Source organism: Vipera ursinii, assembly GCF_947247035.1.
Source record: "Vipera ursinii genome assembly, chromosome: 1".
Lineage (NCBI taxonomy): Eukaryota > Metazoa > Chordata > Lepidosauria > Squamata > Viperidae > Vipera > Vipera ursinii.
The window spans coordinates 85431656-85454000 of NC_139512.1; the positions used below are offsets into that span (position 1 = coordinate 85431656).

The 22345-nt window shown below is 36.9% G+C and overlaps 1 protein-coding gene across 5 annotated transcripts in view; it reads right to left on the reverse strand.

Annotated features, from left to right (window-relative positions):
* The window catches only part of ANO1 (anoctamin 1), a 177473-nt gene that overhangs the window by 72738 nt on the left and 82390 nt on the right, over positions 1 to 22345 (reverse strand). For all 5 annotated transcript variants that reach the window (XM_083355211.1, XM_083355209.1, XM_083355212.1 and 2 more), the window contains exons 2-3: positions 13564 to 13745; positions 6351 to 6677 (exon numbers count right to left, since the gene is read on the reverse strand). In XM_083355211.1, the coding sequence (XP_083211337.1) occupies positions 6351 to 6677; positions 13564 to 13671 (435 nt within the window). In that variant the 5' untranslated portion in view covers positions 13672 to 13745. The remainder of the gene's footprint in view (positions 1 to 6350; positions 6678 to 13563; positions 13746 to 22345) is intronic.

The following is a 22345-nucleotide window of genomic DNA, read 5'->3' on the forward strand; positions in this document are numbered from 1 at the left end:
GCCTACAAGTATCTAGGCCATTTACGCTTAGGTAACATCAAGCATGGACAAGTTAAAAATGTGATTAGTAAAGCATACCTCCAAAGAGTAAGAACATTGCTAAAGACAAAATTAAATGGTAGAAACACCTTCAAAGCTTTTAATTAATTAATTAATTTAAAACATTTATATAGCTGCCTATTTTATATCAAACTCTGGGCAGCTCCCAATCAAGAATTAAAATAACATAAAAACCATATTGAAACTATTTAAATTATAAGCAGTAAAAACAAAAATCTGGCACCAAGTCAAGCTACTGACAAACAGTAACCAATACCTGGTCCGTACCTGTGATACAATACACTGCTAGAATTACTAACTAGATGCAAGTTGAACTAGACAGTTTGGACTGAAAAACAAGAAAACTGATATCAATTCATTATACATTAAATCCCCATAGTGATATCGACATATTACACCTGCCTGCAGAAATGGAGGCAAGGTTTCCTTCAAGTCAAATAAACTTCCAAAGAAGAAATGCATGCACTAATTACATAAAAAACAGCCAAGAATGATGCAAGTTAAAAATTGGAACACATTGAATGTGCAGGAAACAAAACACAAATATCAAAATAATATAATAAAAACACAAATAGAATGCTGGCAAGGAAAGGTATTACATGGTCAATACAAAAGATTAAGGGGAAAGTGAATTGAGATAACACCTGGCAATAGCAAACAACTAAACCATTAAAAAAAAGAAACTGAAGGCTTGATTTTGGCTACTCAAGAGCAAGTTAATTGAACTAAGGTAGAGGATATCTCTAAGTTACACCAACAACCTGCTAATGTATTTGAAAGTCTTGATGCTTATAGTCAGCTAGACCAAAATAGATAATTGATTATTGATGGATGTTTTAATTTAGCTAGCAGATATATTAGGCCAGCAAACATACTGTGTTCCAAATATACTTTTTTTCTAAAATGGATATACCACACTGAATAATCAAAGATTCATATAACTTTCACCCAATATAAAATGAAAACTCCTTTACTACTCACTTTTCCCTTAGTACATGGGAGGTCTGGCATGATAATTATTCCAATATCAGGTTAATTAGAGTTACTCCTGTTGAAATGCATATGCCTAAGGTTTTCTGTTTTAATTATCCTGGCATTATTTCATTTATATCTCAATTATTATTCAAGATGTTTTATTTAACAGCTATACTGTACTACCAATTTCTAATCACAACCTAATTGCATTTTGGAGCCCAGCATTTAATTTAGAATAACTGCTAAAAAGTTCCCATGAATGAAGTTAGAAGTTAAAATAGTAGCATCAATATTTCTTTTTCACAGAAACTTGGAATTCCTATAATCTTTAGAAACAATGACATGAGTAGTCTCTGGTCCTTTTGAACAGTTTTCCTTAAACATAGGAAAGTGTTACTACAAAATTTTAAATACAGATGAATCTTTTTGTTTAAAATTGTCTGCCATATTTCTGTATGTAACATAATACAAATATGTTGCTTAAAGGATGCAGAATGTCCATCAGCACCTTTCATCTGTGAAAACTTATACTGTTGAACAGATACAGTATGTTACAAAACCAATCACTTATTGGTTTGGGTTGGAAAATATAACTTAAATTTCCTCATTCTCTGCCTTTCAATAAAGTTTGACATGGGATAATCTTTTTCTAAATTTGTGGAAATTAAGATGTGATTCTAAATACCTTTGGAGTTCTTATCATACTTCTAAGATTATTTATACTTTACATTTATTTATAACATTTATTGGGTGCCTATTTTACCATAAGGTAACTCTGGGAGGTTAACAGACATTAAAGTATGTCTATACATATACATTGAAATATAAATAAATTAAAATTAAACATTAAAATCTAAGGACATGTGGGGAGGATGGAGGTGGAGTGGGAGGAGGTGGGATCTGTTGTTATTCGATCTTTACTGGGCTGTTCCCCCATTGGGGCCCCAAGCCAACTGGCAGAGCTACGTTTTCAGGCCCAGAGGGCAGCAGCCACAGCAGAGAAGGCCCTTCTCCTGGAGTCCACCAGCTGAAATAATCAGGCTGATGAGACCCACAGCATGCCTCCACGAGTGGGACAGGTCAATCCCAGTGGGGTGAGACCATCCCTCAAATAACCTGGTAGGATAGATTTATATCTGCAACAGCATTAGCTTTTTAAACTATATTTAAAAGAAAGCATTTTAATTAAATGCCATTTTCTAAGAACGATTTAAGTGTTAGAGGTAAACAAATTTTCAGCCCTGCATGTTTAAAACTAAATTTTTTTTCAACCCATAAGATTTAATTCAATGATGCACAGGACAAAATAATGAGGTTCATTTTATATCTTCCATATAAGGCCTGATCATATGATCAACATCACTAATTCGGGGATATGGTTTGAGTAAGCTTAAGATCGTGGATTAAGAACATAGGACTTAACCATCAATATGTGTTTGAATTTTTGCCAGTAATACAGCTTTTAAAGACACAGCTTTCATCGTGAAATGACAACAAACATATTTAATGTAAAGGCATTTCTATCAATGATGGAATGATTCTCTTTCCCTCCCTCCCTCCCCCCCCCCTCTCTCTCTCACACACACACAGAGAGAGTCACATCTGGACACATACCAAACTTTTGACAGAGCATTATCACTGTATGCATATGGCCACATGAATGGACTAGTTGTTTTGGATTATATCAAGGCTTGTATAAAATAGGGAAATTCTATAGGAATAGCATCATAGTTTATTATAAGAGAATTTATAGTAGTCTGACTTAGTTGGGGTCCTAAAGGAAAGAAAACAAATCTGGCAACGTTAAGCAGATTTTCAGAGAAAACTTGTAAAAGTGTGTATTTCTACAGGCATTCTACTGGGATTAGAGTGTACTGGGATATTTTTACAAAACCCTTAATTTTATCTTATTTTAGTAAATATGACTCTTGTTTTTTAGTTACTCATCTTCACCCTTGCGTAACTATCCTTGCAAAAGGCCACTGGCAGAGAGGGACACATCCCTTTGGGGAATAATATTGTTAAGTCAAAATATACTTCCGTGGGAATCTCTCTGCTTGTTTGTTTTGGAACTCTGCCCCTTGAAGAAAAGCATATTCTCCCCACCTATTTATCTCTCTATTGTACAGATTCATACATGGGCTGAAATGACTATGAGCTAAGGTAAATTCATTTGAACACATTAGACGTCTGCAATACTGTCCTTTATTTGTGTGAATTATTCTTTCAGAACTAAAATCATTGCACAGATAGAATAGTAATTCCATCAAAATTGCTAAGCACATTGATTTGTGCTTTCGATTGTAAGCCACCCTGAGTCTTCGGAGAAGGGCGGGATATAAATGGGATTTTAAAAAAAAGGTCATCTATCTTAAAATATTATATCATCACATCGCTGTAAGTTGTGGTTTTGTCTCCAAATTCAAAGTTTCCCGGTGAAACTAAATGCACGGGTATTCAGGACCAACAGAAGAAAATACTTTTTTTCTGAATGTGTTAAATTGTCCTCCTATGAAGAAAGACTCCACTAACTGAGCCTCCTTAGCTGGAAGTAAGAGCTAGTTGGTATAGTGGTTCTAGGCTAGAAACCATGAGTTTTAGTCCTGGCTTAGGTACAAAGCTAACTGAGTGACCTTGGGCCAGTCACTTTCTTCAGCCCTAGGAAGGAGGCAATGGCAAAAACCACTTCTGAAAAACCTTGCCAAGAAAACTACAGGGACTTGTCCAGGCAGTTTCTGAGAATTAGACACAATTGAATAGAAGGGGGAAAAAGAAGGTAAGAACACGATAATTGTATATAAATTAATTCATGTCCAGAGATAATAGGCAGAGAGGAAACTTTCCTCATTCTTACAAAGTTAGAAGTTTAAGGTATCCACCAAAATTAAATATCATCAGTTTCAGGACCAACAAAAGAGAATACCACAGCACAAAACTGTGGAATTGGCTACCAGTAGTTGTAATGGTAGCCAATTTCTGCCATTTTAAAAGTGGACAGAAGAGGTTGATGGAAGAATAACCTGTGAATGGCTACTCACACTGATTGACTCTTTACCACCTCATGAATTATAGACAATTTACTATATCCATGGTGGTTGAGAAATGATGGGGTTCTGTATACTCCAGTTCAGCCTTGAGCTTTTCAAATGCATCTAGTTGGCTATGGTGTGGCCTGGGACATTAGATGACCTGGGTCTACAATTTGATCTACGTGTGTCTTTCCTATGTTCCTATCTCTTTAAATTCGGAACTTAGAATATGTAATATAAGAAAGATTTTAAATACATTTTATAGCCTATTTAGAACCTTTTATATTTTCTACCCAGTATAACCCAGTGAATTGTTGCAAAACCTGAATGTAATGGGAATATGAGAATCTAAGTTCAGTAAATTTAGTATTGTTTCTTTTCCCAAGTTTATTAAATGTATTATGAAAGGTATGTAGTACTACATACCATGAACGATGCACAAGACACTATCACTACTACGTTTTACTGTTCCATCTGGATATGGACCACATGTATTGTTTCTGCTTCCTTCTATCCCCAATGCTTCTTTTGTAAGCAAGCTGAAAACATTGTTATTTATTTTAGCAATGGCACTCTGGCAGACTAACTTGTATGCATATGTTTTGATATATTTTTGTATTGCTTTAGTACATAACTTGCATTTTAAATTCTATATAGGAAATGTTAATATTATATAATGTGGGGATGTGCATAACATGATAGGCAAAATAAAAATATTGTAAATGAATAATATGACCTTGCAAATTAGATTAGATTGTGTCTTCTTATATATTGGGGTTAATATCGGTTTCCATTGAAAAGCAGTACAGTATTCCTCAACATTATGAAGCATTATATTTATTTGAATTAAAGATTCTATTAAAAAATTATAACCACCATCTGCCCGTTAGTTGTCCCAGATATACACAGATTATGCCTGAACTGATCAAAGAGAGAAACAACCTGGAATTAAGAAGAAACTTCCTGACAGTGAGGAGAATCAACCAGTAGAACAGCTTACCCACAGAAATCGTGGGCGCTCCGTCACTGGAGGTTTTTAAAAAGAGACTGAATCTATCTGAGACGGTATAGGTTCTCCTGCTAGAAGACTTCCAAGGTCCCTTCCAGCTCTATTCTATCCTGTTCATCATAATTTCATCTCTCGCATGACACGTGAATTTAGTTGTACCACCAGAAATTCCTGCCATTTGAGAAAAATGCTGCTTTATTACTATTATTTTGCTCTTTTTTCTTCTTGTTAACTGATATACCACATTTTGCCTAATTTCTTTAAGGAGTTTAGGAGGTACCCTTAATTTTTCAAAATTTCTAAAATCATTGCTCAGGCTTTAAAAATTTGTGTGTCTAAATGCTACAGAGCTAAGTGTCATAAAAGATATTGAGACTAATTCTTGGTAACTACATGTACCAGTCTATGTACATATTTTGACAATAAAAGACAAATTGTCAGGAACTTTTTCGTGCTTCCCTTGGGATTTTCCCATCAAACTTTAGCCAACTTTGCCCTATTACCCTTTTCCAGATCAGTCAAGGTTTTCTAGCTGCTGCCACCTGGTCCATTGTTGGCTGAATGCTAATAACATTCAATAACTGGATAGTATATATTCTACCATCATGTTTCGATAGAAGACCCTGAAAAAAGCTTAAGGAAAGCCCATCAATTTCACCTTAAGGAAATCCATCCATTTTTCATTTTAAAAAGGTCACTTGAGAAAGTCATATTCAGGTGCCCTTATTCAGGTTTTTAAAATATAATGTCTCTAATAAAAGTGTTCAATTTGCATTTTTGTACAATCACTTTTAAGAGGAAGTCCATTATATAAATAAAGTTGTCAATAAATGCACCAAACATAATGTATAATATTTTGTGTGAATAAAGGTTATACGTCCGCATTTATATGCAGAGTTTTAACATAGTATTCATATTATGTATGTATGTATATGTGTATGTATATGTATATGCATATATGTAGATGTAGATAGATAGATGAAAAAACTGCACTGTCAGCAAATATTATCCCATAGAAAACTATCTCTATATGATAAAGAGCGTCCATGCAATGCAAATGTTTCTTCTTGTATCTTGATAAATATAAAATATGGATGCCCAGGACCACATGAAAGATACATTATATTAAAGACTAGTTTCCAAGTACGTTAGAAAAAAATGCTTAATTGCATGGGAATCTATGAAGGGTTTGAAATTCTCAAGAACTTTTCAGCAACTAATCAATATAGTAATTATTTTTATATGCACAGTAAAATAAAAGGAACAAGGGTAATTACATCTTCATCTCTTTCCAGCTCAAGACCAGCCTGCATAAGGTTGCTTTCATATTCTTCTCTGCGGAATCTCTTGTCATCTTCATGATAATCCATGTGAGGTGCACTTTCATCCATGCTAAGCTGCCCTCCTTTTCCTGGAAGTGGTTTATCTTGCTTAACACTTCGAGGCGCCAAATCATTGAAATGGATTCGCCGAGTGAGTGTCCTACTAAATGAGGATTTCTTGTAGTGGTAAACCAGAATATAATCCACTTTTCTTTTCCCATCTCTAAAAAAAAGTCCATATTTGCAGTTGGCATCTGGATCTTGTGAGAATGAATTTAATAGCTGTAAATGAAATGAAAGAGATTGAAATAAATGTTGACATTAAAAATGAAAATAGTTAAGGATTAAATCATTATTTTAAGGCATAGCAAAGATCATGAATAAACTTGCCAGACAGTAAACTTACAAAACACTGCACTTTAATATTTAAAACTTTGTTGATGGGTCAGGGGTCTGAAATGGTAAACAAAGAACAAACAAATAACAAGCCATCTGACGTAACAGATGACTTCGCTCATTTGTTTTGCACAGTACACTGGCTTTGTGAAATCTCTGTATGTTAAGATCTCAAGTTACTACATCTTGAAAATCATTAGCTGATTTTCTACTAAGGATACAGATCGTGTTGAGTGTTTTGAGATTTTTCTTTTTGTTTAATACTGTCTTAAACATGGGTTGAGATCACGTGCTTTACTCTACAAGGGATATTTGTCTTTTTAACTATTGACAAATAGATTAATGTTATATTCAAATATTTGTCATTTTTCTTCATCATCTGAAAAAGAGATCAGTTTTAACAGAGACTGAAAGAAACCAGCTGGTCATATCGCCCAGCCAAAAAAAGGTCCATGGACTTCAGCCAGTTCAGTTTTTGCTTCATTTGTGATTCTTTCTCATGGAAAATTAAAATGGAAATATAACTGTCATTCTACCCCCTGCAGTTTCGTGATAACTGGAAGTAGTATTGCAATTAAAGTTGCTTTTTTTCCCAAAAGATACATAATTTTAAAAAATAAGTTTCTAAGTAAAAAATGTAAGGCTTATGACTCCTAATTTATCTTTCATTAAAAGTATTTGTTGCTTATTTGTAGATCATGATTAAGGAAACCATGGCTTAATATAATATGAGGGCACATTTAGTGTGGATAAACCAAGTTTACTCAGAGATGTATAGAAGGAGGTGCATCTGATTTACAATTCCTAAAACAATCACAACACTTAGGATTGTTATTTTATCCCCTCAAACTCACAGACTAAAATGTAGGTCATAGGACAGAACTTCTAAACAGAAGTTAGCTTTCAAAATGCTGACTATCAAGTGCTACATAAATAGATGCACCTGTAAAGACTTTTGCAACTCACTGCATTAGGAAAATTTGATACCTTAGCATCACCATATGACTAAAAAGATTGAGTTACTTTGAGCAGTGAAAATTCATGCTGATGTTTCAGATTGGGAATGCCACTTATAAACCTACTTATCCTTAATTAAACAAAGTACCGTATTTCAAATCATTACTTTATTGGACTGTAAGAAGAAAGAAAACTATCCATGCTTCCAAGTTTGCATGTGTGGCCTTTCTCCAGAGACCATTTTTTTATATCTTGGACTGAGGCATAAAAAAAGATGCTTCCTTTTTAAAGGGAAAAATAAGTTTAATCCATTTTTGGTGCTTTTTGACAACGATACCCTGATCTTTTGAATTTGTGAAGTGTTTTTGTTTAAGAAGTTTAGTAAGTTTTAGAATATAAATTCTAGCTAAAGTGACTAAATGTCTTTACAATCTGGAGTAATAGAATTAACTGCTTTTTAAGAATTGGCTGGTCCACTATAGAAAATTGCATATAGACAATTTAATTTTTTAGTGATCTATTACAAGGCTTTTCAACCTTTTCACCCATTGTACCACTTTTAGGATATGGCAACATCCAAGTACCACCAGTCACCTAGCAAGGTGTCAAAAACTTGATGACCAAAAAAAAAGAAAAAAAAGATGAAGTACAGGTAGTCCTCGACTTACAACAGTTTGCTTAGTGACTGTTTGAAGTTACAATAGCACTGAAAAAAGTGTCCCCTCCCCAAGCCACAGCCGAGCAAGACACCTGCCTGCCTGCGCTCTTCCTCCTGTCCGAGGTTTTCATTGTTGTGAGCATTTCTGTTGAGGATTGGCAGCAGGGGATAGGGTGGAGGGTGTTTGGTTTTTATTCCCCCCGTCTGCTGGGTGGTTGCAGCAGGTTTTGATCACTTTATATGACCCTGGGACACTGTGACCATCATAAATATGAATCAGTTGCCAAGCATCTGAATGTAAATCATAAGACCCTGGAGATGCTGCAACATTCCAGCTGATCGGTGCTTCTTCTGGGCTCAAAAGCACCAGGATCAAAGCCGAGCTCCAGCTGGAGCCTGGAGCTTCCACTGAGCCCTGACAGCCCCAAAGAAGTGCTGATCCTGGACCTTTTGCTGAGCCCTGACAGCCCTGCAGCTCCAGCCATCTCTTGCTCAGGCTTGTGTTGTGCTGCCACTGGTTCAGCTCATTCCCCTCCCCCGCTACCACTTTTCTAGGATGGTCACGTACCACCTGCCAGGTGCCAATGTACCACAGGTGGTACCTGTAACCACTGGTTGAAAAGCCCTGATCTATTAAGTCTAATATAGATTTCAACTCTGCTTCTTTGCTATATTTTTATTTCTTCTTTTTGTAGTATCTACATTTACAGTAGGGGACATACCGTATTTTCCGGGGTATAAGACGACTGGGCGTATAAGATGACCCCCCAGCTTTTGAGATGATTTTCAAGATTTTTCATCTTATACGCCGGAAAATCAGCGAGCCCGGGAAGGCACGCCCTCCCCTCTCACTGTGGAAGAAACAGGGCAGGCTGGCGTCTGGCGGGAGCCGGCAGGGCAGTCCTGCGCATGCACGCGCTCCCCAGCTGTTAAGGAGCACTCCTTAGCAGCTGGGGAGTGCACGCGTGTGCAGGACTGTCCTGCCGGCTACCGCCCGACGCTCTTCCCTCTTGAGGCAGCATCTCCGAGGACTCCTTAGGAGCCGGGGAGTGATGCTGCCTCAAGAGGGAAGAGCGTCTGGCGGGAGCCGGCAGGGCAGTCCTGCGCACGTGCGCGCTCCCCAGCTGTTAACGAGCACTCCTTAGGACTAATTTATAATCTCTCATGTAAGAAAATGCTGGGGGGAAAAAAGAGAATTCATAATATGGTTTGCCCTGAAAAGGGATTTTGATGGTTATCATGTGTGTTTGCAAAGGATTCACGGGTCGGGGAAAGGGAGGCATGTGGAGGCATGCTAATGACCAAACCCTCATATCAGTGGTACAATGATTTTGTTGTATCAGTGGTACAATCATTTTGATGTCATCTTGGCTTGTTAAAGTTACCGGTGCATGCAGCATGTAGGTGTATTCAAACACAAAGCCAGAGAGGTAAGAGTGTAGAAAGGCGAGGTGCCAATACGTGGAGAAAAGAAAGGATGCGACCTATTAAAAATGCCTAGCACTTACTTAAGTAACTACAAAGATTCAGCAAACGGAGTAAGCCCAGTGGAAGAACTGCCGGGGCTGCCTCTTCAGAGGGAAGGAAGAATGCGCGCCTCGCCTCCCCTATCCCAACGTCGCCTGCTACCACAGTCTAGGGTTGGGTTACCTATAGTCCACACGTACGTCGGGTGCTTCCTCCCCTTCCAATTTTTTTTTTTGTGACAAATGACACCCTCTTGCGGTGGGGGGAACGTGTGTTGAGGGGCGGCGGCAGCGGCGCTCGCAAGACAGCGCGAAAGAGATGAAGCCGCGCTAGAAAGGCGGGCAGCGGGTGGCAGCATCTGGAGCTTGCGCGAGGGGCATCTGGGAGGCTGGCGCGCGAGCATGGGAGAAATTCCAGCGCGGCACGAAAGCAGGTGCTGCTCACCCGCCTGTCCGCGCGCTCGCTCGCTGGCTGGCTGGCTCTCCCGCTCGCTCGCTCCCTGGCTCCTAAGGAGTCCTCAGGGATGCTGCCTCATGAGGGAAGAGCATTGGGCGGGAGCCGGCAGGACAGTCCTGCACACGCGCGCACTCCCCAGCTGCTAAGGAGTGCTCCTTAACAGCTGGGGAGTGCACGCGTGCGCAGGGCAGTCCTGCCAGCTCCCGCCCGACCGCTGATTTTCCGGCGTATAAGACGACTGGGCATATAAGACGACCCCCCAACTTTTGAGGTGATTTTCATGGGTTAAAAAGTCGTCTTATACGCCAGAAAATACGGTATAGAGCAGTTTTTAAAGAATTTCAATCTTTTTATTCAGGGTGTGTGTTTGTTTATCTGTCTGTATACACACGCACACACACGCACACACACACGCACATAAACACAATTTACTTTTCCATTCATTATCACTGACAATGTCTAATTAGTTTCTTGTTACATGTGTTTGTATTGCTTTCATGTCATGTTTACTTATTTATTTATAACAGTAAGAAACCTAGCAGATTTCTCCACTGGAAAAACATGGCTGTTTTAAGTCCTCTAATATTCTTTCAAAGCACTCAATCATTCTTGTGTTTGATTCATAGTTTTGCAATTTAAGAAATTAAATAAAGACACAAGATTCTATTGAATGCAAAGGGGGTTCCTTTTTAGCTACGTTGCTTCATTCAATTCCCCATTACTTGCCGGAATTGTCTAGGGGTATATAAAAATAGAATTTAACAATCATTGTACCCCACCCACAATGGAGTATATTAATTGTTATTAACTTTTATGTCCCTAACTAGCATACCACAGTATAATTGGAACTTCCAGATATTTTGAATCAGTATAAAAATGCTGCTTTCATATTTGGCTCAATGAATCCTTAATGCAACCCTTTCAAAATGCTCCTCACACTATCGCAGTTATGAATGACCATGGTACCATAATTCCATTGCTTATATAGACCTCCCATTCTGACCAAATCATGCAGATGCAGGAATATATTCTTTCCCCTTTAATATTTACATAGTAGGAGAGATACACGGAAGTGTGCAATTACACACCTAATTGCAACATGTGCATCTAAAAGTACTATTTCCATGTCATTACACTATTACATTATGTTATTGTTATACTGATTTCAAATTTTCACTGGCAACCCCAGAGTTAAATTTTATAAGAAACATACAAAGCCTAAATGTGTATGCATTCAGTTATTCCTACCAAATGCCATATAAATTCTCTAACCAATAAGTAATTATTAATGGAAAGGGTACAAATATTTTACTCTTCACCATTTCTGAAAGGCAATTCAGGTTCTAGAACTTTTCAAGTCATAGTTCTTCTAATTTCCTCTCTAAGTGGGGGTAACACAGTGCTAGGCTGCATTAACAGAGGGATAGAATCAAGATCACGTGAAGTATTAATACCACTTTACAATGCCTTGGTAAGGCCACACCTGGAATACTGCATCCAGTTTTGGTCACCACGATGTAAAAAAAAGATGTTGAGACTCTAGAAAGAGCACAGAGAAGAGCAACAAAGATGATTGGGGGACTGGAGGCTAAAACATATAGGGAACGGTTGCTGGAATTGGGTATGTGTAGTTTAAGGAAGAGAAGGGTGAGGAGTGACATGATAGCAGTGTTCCAATATCTCAGGAGCAGCCACAAAGAAGAGGGAGCCAAGCTATTCTCCAAAGCACCTGAAGGCAGGACAAGAAGCAACGGATGGAAATTTGTCAAGGAGAGAAGCAACTTAGAACTAAGGAGAAACTTCCTGACAGTTAGAACAATTAACCAGTGGAACAACCTGCCTCCAGAAGTGGTGAATGCTCCAAAACTGGAAGCTTTGAAGAAGAGACTGGACAGCCATTTGTATGAAATGGTATAGGGTTTCCGCCTGAGCAGGGGATTGGACTAGATGACCACCAAGGTCCCTTCCAACTACTACTACTACTACTACTACTACTACTACTACTACTTATTATTATTATTATTATTATTATTATTATTATTATTATTATTATTATTATTATCTATCAAGAAACAAAACATTGGGTTCCAATTTTCTTAACCTACTTTCTTTTTTATTCTTAACTTTATTAGTTCACCCAATCACAAGACCTTGTCCTATTTATTAGTAAGGTTTTTTTAACCATGCCATTTGTACTGTTATAACTTTGTCTTCTCTACATATATGGATTTCTAAGCCTATTAACTTCATTCTTTTATTTGTATTTGTTTGTTAGATTTATGTCTTCATTTTTTTTTCAGAACTATACTGGACACCTTCCTCCAGCTTTTTTCCAGAACAACAATTCTGTGCAATTCAAAATCATCCCTCAAATTTAAGTAGCTATCCATAGGTTTGGCACTTGGTTCCTCTGGCATGCTGCAATACTTTAATTGCTATTTCTTAACAGCTTTTGCTGTCCTATTTGATATTTTAAAATCATAGATTTGATTTTTCTTTTAAATAGTTGAAACAGTGAGCTTTGAAAATTATGTTAAGATTGTCACTTTGTTTCTGATCTTAAGTTGCAAAATAAGCAGAGGTGAACAGGTTAAACTCTGCCACTATTACTATCACAAACTATATGTGCCAATAAAAGTCATAGCCTTTGATATTTTCAATCTTTAAAGCAACACAGCTTAATTTAAAAATTCAAAATTAGACTTGCACGTGTGTAGGTTAAATACCACTAACACTTTAATTCTGATAAACAGTCGCATACCTTTGAGGATTGTATTGATATAAATATAAAAATCAGTAAGATTAATCTTACTTTGAAAAGTTATACGACATGGGCACTTAAAGATACAAGTGGAAAAAATCAGAAACTCCGTATTATTTCTGTAATGCAATTAGATGCAAAATACTTACCTACATATTTGTGTGTTTATACATGTGTGCGTGTATACAGAACAATTGTACACAGACACAGACACACACACAGAGTGTCTATCTTTTTCCCCACATGATTCTTCAGAATGATGCTGTTCCAAAGAGAAACTTTTCATTCTTAATTTTTTATAAGACCCAAAAGCTATGCCATGTTTTTAGTGACTAACACTTGAAATAGCCCTGCATTTCGAAGGAAGGAGAGTACTATGAGCTGTGCAATGCCAGCACTAGGGAAGCTAACCTGTAGTACCTGGATGCCCACTTAATCCACAGACCAGGTGAGAAAGTGGCTCTTCTACTTACCGTACTTTCTGTCCGAACATAGCCGATGTCTTCAATAGCTCGGATGTTGATGATGTGGATTCCCTTCTCCTCGGCAGGCAATGTGGAGTATTTCTCATTCATCCTCATTGTTGTTTCACTAGAAGCATCTCTGAAATTTTCTGGGAGAAACTCCACCCCATGAAACGAACCACCGTCAGGGTCTAAAGAAAAGGGAAACAGCTTAGCCTAGAGCTTTCCGTGGCATCTCCTTTCCAGCTGGAACATGCCCAGGTCTGCCTCTCCTCCTGTCTTTTGTTTTCTGCTCTTTGAAAGGACCTCCTCCCCTGTCTCCTCTCCTTTATGCTCCCCGGCTCTACTCTGAACACTTGTGTGCTTTGCCCAGGTTCCTTCTTGGCGTTGGCTCAGCTAATCAGCACTGTAGAAAAGATTCTGTGTCACAATATAGATGCTGCCAGACTCTTTAGACTGCAGTAGCAGCTGAATGAGTTGAATGTCTAATTAATTGTTTCACAAACAGCCCATTACAAATTCATTGTCCTCAACACACAAACAAATAATAGTAGCACATAAACAGAACAAAACAGAGACCCACACGGAATATGCTGCATGCTAACTCACCTACACAGCCGTACCGTATAAATAATGTTATAGTCAGAACATGAATTGAGTCGCTTCTGTCCATTTTATAAGAATTATGAAATTTTAAACAATGACAGTCTATCAGTGTGTATATCTGAGCCCCTACTGATACAAGTGTTAACAATGTAAGATGTAAGGCAGAACAAGCCTATCGCATAATGAACTGGAAATCATAAAAATATGATTCCGCTAATATAAAGCTGTAACCTGTAAAGTAAAAATGAACTTCTAGTAAATTCCAGGATAAGTATAATTTAAATCCCAACTTTTGTTATCACCAGTACATTAGATAGGTGCTGATTTACTTACCAAAGTCTAATAGGGATGCATTATAATACAGTGCATTTTTCTCTATTGTCAGCATGGTACACTAAAACAATAACTCTATAGTGGCCTTTTTTTTGAGATTGTCATCACTCCTTTAGTCACTATGTGAGGATAACAGGGTGATTCAAGGCTCTTCGCACCTCAAGTAATCTATAATCCTGAATCTTACATAAAGAATGAGATGGTCTGATGAAGATGGAATTTTAAAAGATGCAGAGAAGATTAGAGATGCATAACTTGCTTCTCAAATTATTTTTCCCCATGAAGCACAATGTTTGGGTGACTGCCAGACAAAGTTAACTATCATGCAACTATTGCCAACATATCTCCAACTCTGCTATATGAAATGCTCTGAGGAACTATATTTGGGACCTTCTTGTAGGCACACGATAGAATGCTCTGCAGAAGAGGGCAACCTTCATTATAACACCTGTTGAATTGATGCAACATTAAAAAAATCATAACAAACTGAACAAGTAAAAAAAAATATGACTAGAACACTAATTGAAACTTTTCTTAAATTAAGACTGACTGGAGCTGATGTGTACTGTTGAATCAGCACTTATTATAGTTTTAAAAAACTGGGGGGAAATATTGCTTGAGCAAACTATTACCGTACATAAAACACAGTCACTTTTTGAAGTTGAGCTGTTCCCAACTATCTCAAGAGATCTTGCTAAGCTTGATAATAATGGCTCAACAATTAATAAAATCATAGACGATCAGTTCAAGGATATGTTTTTCCCCCTCTCCCAGTTGAAAAAGGTAACTCTCTGCATGTTGTATCTAAGCCCACTTTGAAAAGCAGGTAGGACCAACCCTCTAAAAGTTGGGTACCAAGGCTAGTTGCAAAACCTTCTAGGCAGGGATAGCCTGACATCAGTTCTATGTGCTCTAGTAACCTCTTGGCTGGATTTCTGCCATGTGTTATATGTGGGGCTATTTTGGAAGTTTTGGAAACTTCAGATAGTCTAAAATAGAGTTGTAATATTATTAACTGGAGCTGCTCTAATCCATATTATGATATTAAGTCAGTGCTCTGCCAGCTGCTTTGGCTTCCTTGTCACTTTTTCCCCCCTAGGCCCAATTTAAGATTGTAGTGCTAGTTTTTAAAGAACTGAGTGGCTTGGGGCCAACATAGCTCAAGAAATGCTCCTTCTTATGCACTAGCCTTTTGAATTAAATACTGGAGATTTAGACAATTTTATAAGAAGGAATGTTTGTTTAATTCTTAAAAAAGAAGAAACTTTATTCTAAATATTCCCAGGTCTGCAGAAGTAATCAGCTTATTTCCTTGAGTTCATACTTTTAGTAATATGAATATATAAAACAAATTAACTGAATAATTTGCTGTTTTGTAGGTGCAGGAAGCTATTCAACATTTGTATCCATAATTATTTTGCACTGGAGCAATACTTTATTTAAATAAACTGATAATAAAATATATAGATTTTCCCTACTGGTAATTTGCTTAGATAACTCTGGAACTAAACTGTGAACCAAGCAAGTTCAGCCTCTGGCAGAGAAACCAAACTATTTCTTCTTCTAGATCCATTATACTTTGGCTTGAAAGAGATAGGTATTTCTGACAGTGACAGTTCTCTCTCTCTCTCTCTCTCTCTCTCTCTCTCTCTCCCCCTCCCTCCCTCCCTCGTTCTTATCGCCAACAGAAAAAATTCAGTTACAAATGCTTTGGGGATTGGTTCCATAAAACAAATGTAAAAGTTGACCTGTGACTCCCGTTGGAAACATGTAAAGATGTAAACAGACAGCTACCTTTGCACATTCTTGCCTCCAAACTTTATGTGGTGTAACATTGGTGGGTTATTGTTGGGTTAAACTGAGAGGTCTACAGTTCTCCCTCATTCCAATGAACATGCAAACAACATGATGGATGATGGCCCAGGCATATATTTATTTATTATTTATTAAACAGATTTATAGGGCTGCCCAACTCTCACACGGTGACTCCTATGTGTTAACAGCATGACAAACTGTACTCTGTTCATGCTCTCTATATCAAATTATGTTTCATATATCAATAGCATGCTGTTGACAGATTCCATTGGCCATAGCCATCTGCCCTACGTATACATGACAGGTCACCCATTGCTTTTGATGTTCGTGCTCTGATCTTTTGGTTCAAGCACCCATGGCATCAATTCAAATTGAAATGTTTGGTGTTATCAAACTTAAATGTTCACTTGGGAATAAGAACATATAATTGAATTGCTTGACTGCTATCCTACCTATGTTTGAAGAGATTATAATATCTGTAATATCAATCCTGTAGCTCAGGATTGAACTAAAGAGTCCTTGGTGTTCTCTTAGCTTTGTTATTTGCTTGCAGATGTTTCCTTACCTCAACTAGATAGCATCATTAGATGCTACCTAATCAGGTAATGAAATGTATGCAAGCAGACAACAAAGTTTAGGACAGTTTCAAGAATTCTACATACCTGAAGAGCTATCACTTCCAACTGGTACGTTTAGAATATTAATCACTTCATTTAACAAAAATAATCTTTTAATAAGGTCATCTATACTGAAAGTTCAGACATTAGACAAAAAAAAGTAAGAAGTGTTTTCATTGTTGCTTCCCTATCTACCACTGAAGACTTAAGAAATCTTACCAGCAAATTATTATCTTATGTATAAAACATCTTTCTAAAATATCTACCACAATCATTTTTCTCAATCAAGTAACACATTTGAAGTGTTACTTTTAGAGTACAACAGTGGCAAAGAGATCACAACCAGTAGTTGCTGTCTATCTATCTATAAATGTGCGCGCGCGCACACACACACACACTGTATACAGATTCTTAACATTCTTTAGTATTCTTAATAGGTAAAATTATACAAAGAGTAGATGCAAGGAAGTAAACTATAAACCTTTCATTCAATTATTGTAAACTGAAGCACAATAAGATTAAGTGAATTTCTGGAACCACACAGGAAATTTTGTTAGAGGCAAGAATTTGCTCAATCCGCGAACACTAAATCCATCATTTCCCCTTTTCTCACTTGCTTTATGTTCCATAAATATCATAAATATTGTAAAATAATTGGTATAGTTTGGACTTATGTGTTTGCTCCATCAAAAGTAACTAAAGATGCTAATAGTTGATCTTTCCTCATCATTGTCAGCCATTCAGTCATGTCCAATCCTTGGCCAATCTATGGATCAGCACTCTCTGTGCCTCTTTGTCTCCCACTGCCACCTTCAAATCTGCCATGGTCATCTCAGTGTCATAAATAAATAAATAAATAAATAAATAAATAAATAAATAAATAAATAAATAAATAAATAAATCCTTTATAGTGTCTAGCCAATGGGTACTAAGGTGGACCCTTCTCCTTTTTCTGCTGATCATTCCCAGCATGATCGACTTTTTGAGTGAGTCAGCTTACATGACATGACCAAAGTACGACAGCCTCTGTTTGGCAATCTTGGTTTCAAGTAATATTGAAGTGATCTTTCTTATGCTTATTTAAATAGCCTGAGCCACATTACTCAGAAAGTAGGCCTTAAAAGAAGCGGTATTTATATACTCGACAAAAATCCTTTTGTTATTCATCATCTGTATGTGACAAAATGAAGAGACATCATTCTTGCTCTGTATTAAGTGATTCAGTTGTCATTCAATTTTCCTGTTAGGAATTGGTTCTCACAAGTGTTTCAGTAGGACAAAGTGTATGGTTGATGATGAGAAGAAGAAAGAAGTTTGTTGAGACCCAGAAAGAAAGATGACTAACCTGGTGAGCTTGATTAAGCCTACAGGCTAGAGGTTCCCCATCCTTAGCTTTAGTTTGGCAACTTCAATAAGTGTAGCTCACTAGGTAGGGAAAACAGCGGCAAGAAATTACTACTGTGAGTCCTAAGACAGAGAAAAGAGACTCCCCACTAATATAAATGATGAGTTGGCATAGTATCCTGCTCAGAGGTCACTCAGAAATAATAACAACTTCTGAATTATAATTCATGATTGAGCATCTTAATTTTTTTTACATAATAAAAAGTAGGAAGTCATAAGCAAGCATGTGAAGGCCTTATGAAAAGAAAAATAACAAAGATATATGAACTCTGGCGTGGCTACCATTTTATAAATGTCCTCATCGTTAAGACATAGGAACAGAGATTAGAACAGCTCTCCTCAATCAGCTTGACTGCAGAAAGCTGATAGAAAACCAATCATATTGTCCATTGAATATAAACTGTATTACGTTTAATATACAAATGTACCAAGTAATGCATTATTTATAAATATTTGCAAACATTTTTAAATATCCTATGAAGAAACAAGAGAAATTACATTAAGTTGGAAGTGGAGTAGTATCTCTCCAGAGATTTATAGTACACCCACCATAATGATGTTCCAAAAAATCTTTGAAAACCTTGCTGGTCTTCCAGACTTTGAGGTAAAGTGGTTGTTGAGCTCCTGTAGATTGTTTTCATTGTTATGTATAGCTTTCCCTTCTGGACACCTATGATGTGTTCCATAATTTTTATGATTCTTTGCTTTTAAAGAAAGTTGCTTTTCAGTAAGGTGGCCTCTAAATTCTATAAATAAATAACTGGACCCTTCAACTCCAGGCTTTATCCTGAAGCAGGTAAGAGATTGTAAGTTTTCTTCAAGCATATGCTGGAAAAACTTTGATGCTTAGACTATGATGCACCTTGAATTTAAACATCAGGGAATAAAACACAGATGATGTAGAATAATTTCTGTTTCCTATTAAGTTACACCTATGCATGTAATTTCTTTAGACTTCCAAAAGATTTTGCTTCAGTTCTTCACCAATATGGTAATGTCTGAATTGAAGTTTGCCAAACTGATATCCATCAGATTTGAACATATCTGTCCAAACAACAACAACAACAACAACAACATGATTAAAGGATTATAAAAGTTTATTCAATCAATTTATATAGTTGCTCACTTCAATAATTATTCTTAAGAGTTGCAATCCAACAAATGCACACTTTTCAGTCTTAACAAATGCCTCTGAAACTGGGGAGACATAAAAGCATCAGTAGCATGGTCTGAACTTGGTGCTCCTTGCACCAAATCATCTACGATACACATCTGTCTCTTGATGTTCCTGGCAACAATGACCCACACAATGCTCTCAAAATTCCAATTGTATCCACTGGCCTAAAATATTAGGCTCTAAACTTTTCTTTCTTGAGGGAACATGTGTCTTTCTATTCTGTCCATCACCTACCTTTTCCAATTTGCTTTTTCTAGTTCACATTATATAGAGCTCATGTTAGTTGCTCTTATTAACTTCTTATATAAGTTTGTGGTCCTTAGTTGCTCTAATTAACTTCTTATATAAGTTTGTGGTCCTTAAAATGTTCCATTTTCACTGAATAGTCTTTCCCAACTTGCATCTCTCCAGAAATCCATGCCAGAATAGCCATCAACTGTATTGGCGGGTAGTGTAAAAATTATAATTTCAAACATCTGGAAGACTGCCTTAAACTGAGTATGGGAATGTAGGTCTGTTTTAAAATCTGAAGAGAATTCTGAATTTAAAGGATGGATGAAAAAATGTTCTATTAAAACATTAAAGTAAATGTGTATTTTTCTACCTTCCAACAAGTAAATACAAACACATACAAGAGAACAATAAACAATCCAGGATATATAATTAGGATGAACAGTTATGGAGTGCAGAGTAGATTGCTTCATTTCAATGGCAGTAAACACAAAACTATGGACTTTCAGGAACATTTGTTAAAGTGTGTGTGTCTATGTGTGTGTGTATACATACACACACACACATATCCAGATGTCCTCTTTGTCCTTTGCTTGCTTTCCTAATGTAACCAGCAACTTGCCTCATTTAAATGCAACTTTATCCACAAATGCAAGTTTTTCTTTGTTTAAAAAATAATAAAGTAGCCAAAAAAAATTAAACAATCTCCTAAAGATAAACTACCAGTAAAACTGTAATAAGGCCTGCCTCTTGTCAAAAGTTATTAAGGAACAAGTATGACAGACTTGTCTGCAAAAAGACATCACTTGTACATAGGACATATTTAAAGCCTGTCAGTGATTTCCCTCTGTTGATAGGTCTGCTTATTCTTAATATACACATCCTTTTATATTTGTATAAATCTAGTGCATTGTACAGAACAGTGATTTATTTGCTGAAGGAAATAACATGGCTTTCCAGTACCTAAATTCGAGCCCCTGCAGATTACAGTCTTTTGTTTATCCAGATTACAAAAGAGTAAGCTCTTAAACTAAAACCAGTCTCCTTACATTTTTCTTCCTTTTGCACAAAAGCTAAAGTCAATAAGGCCTTGCAAATCAATATATACAAAAATAGGATTGTTTCATCTAAAATTAAAATGTTTGATTGATATGCCTAAAGTAGTTATTCTTAAAGTAGGTAAGTAAAACTACTGATCAAACAGTTGCACCCATGTAACAGTGAAGGCAGCCATAAAATATTGGTGGTAAAGGAAAAATTCTCAAGTTTTCCAATATAAATACCAATCCTGCAAAGGATAAACTAGTATTTTACCTCCTCCATGGCACTGAACCATCTACAACAGGGCTCTTCAAACTTGGTCCTTTTATAACTTGTGGACTTCAACTCCCAGAATTCCTGGCTGAGGAATTCTGGGAGTTGAAGTCCACAAGTCATAAAAGGGCCAGGTTTGAAGACCCCTGATCTATAAGAAACACTATTTGTTAATTAGATCAACCTTCGCCAACTAAATAGCCTGTCAGCTGTTTTGGCTTCAACTCTCATATTGGCTGGGAATTATATGAGATGAAACCCACCAGATCTCCAGGAAATCAGGAGGGACAAATCACAGCATTTTGTTTCTAACAGCAGCTAGCTATATAGTCTAGCAAGGAATGATGGAGGTGCTCTTTTGATTGTACCCACAACTGTGTAATCAAAATTTGATTGATTTTGAAATGAATGAATATCTATGGAGAGTGAATATCTTTGGAGATTCTCAGTCATCCAGGTGATGGTTGTCCTAAAGGTGCGTTTTCAAGAGGCAACTGGACTTCCTTGTTTTTCTTTGAAGATATTTCGCTTCTCACTCAAGAAGCTTCTTCAGTTCTGACTGGATGGTGGATTCCTTCCATTCCCCACTATACAGTCAGAGCTGAAGAAGCTTCTTGGATGAGAAGTGAAAAATCTTCAAAGAAAATCAAGAAAGTCCAGTTGTCTCTTGAAAAAGAACCCTTGGAACTACCATAGTGAATAAACACTCCCCTGTAAGTTCAATTTGTTTGCTCTAAAATTACTGACAGAGAAATGTACTCAAAGTCCTAATAGTTTTGCATCTTATGGGAATAACAATCCTCATCTAAACTGTGCGTAAGGATTTGATGTAGCCAGTTTGGTGTAGTGGTTAAGCTACCAGACCAGGAACCAGGATTCGGTGAATTCTAGTCCCACCTTAGGTACAAAGCCAATTGGGTAACCTTGGTCCAAACACTTTCTCTTAGGAATGAGGCAAATTACTCCTGAAAAACCTTGCAAAAAAACCTGCAGGGACTTGTTCAGACAGTCTCCAAGAACTAGACACGATTGAACAGAAGAAAAAAAAAGCTAAACATATAACGTATCTGGTAAACAGAAAATATCTGAACATGGGAAGACTATGAAATGAAGTTGTTTTGTACTATAATTAAAAACAAAACTGTGCCAAATGAAAAGTTTACTGGAGGAGAAATGTTTTTCAAATTCCTCATGGGACTGACCTCAATTGTGAAAATTCTTTTACAAAGCTCCTACAATTTGGTAACCAAGCATAAAGTTTTTAAGAATCCATATTTTTTAAAGACAGGAAAAA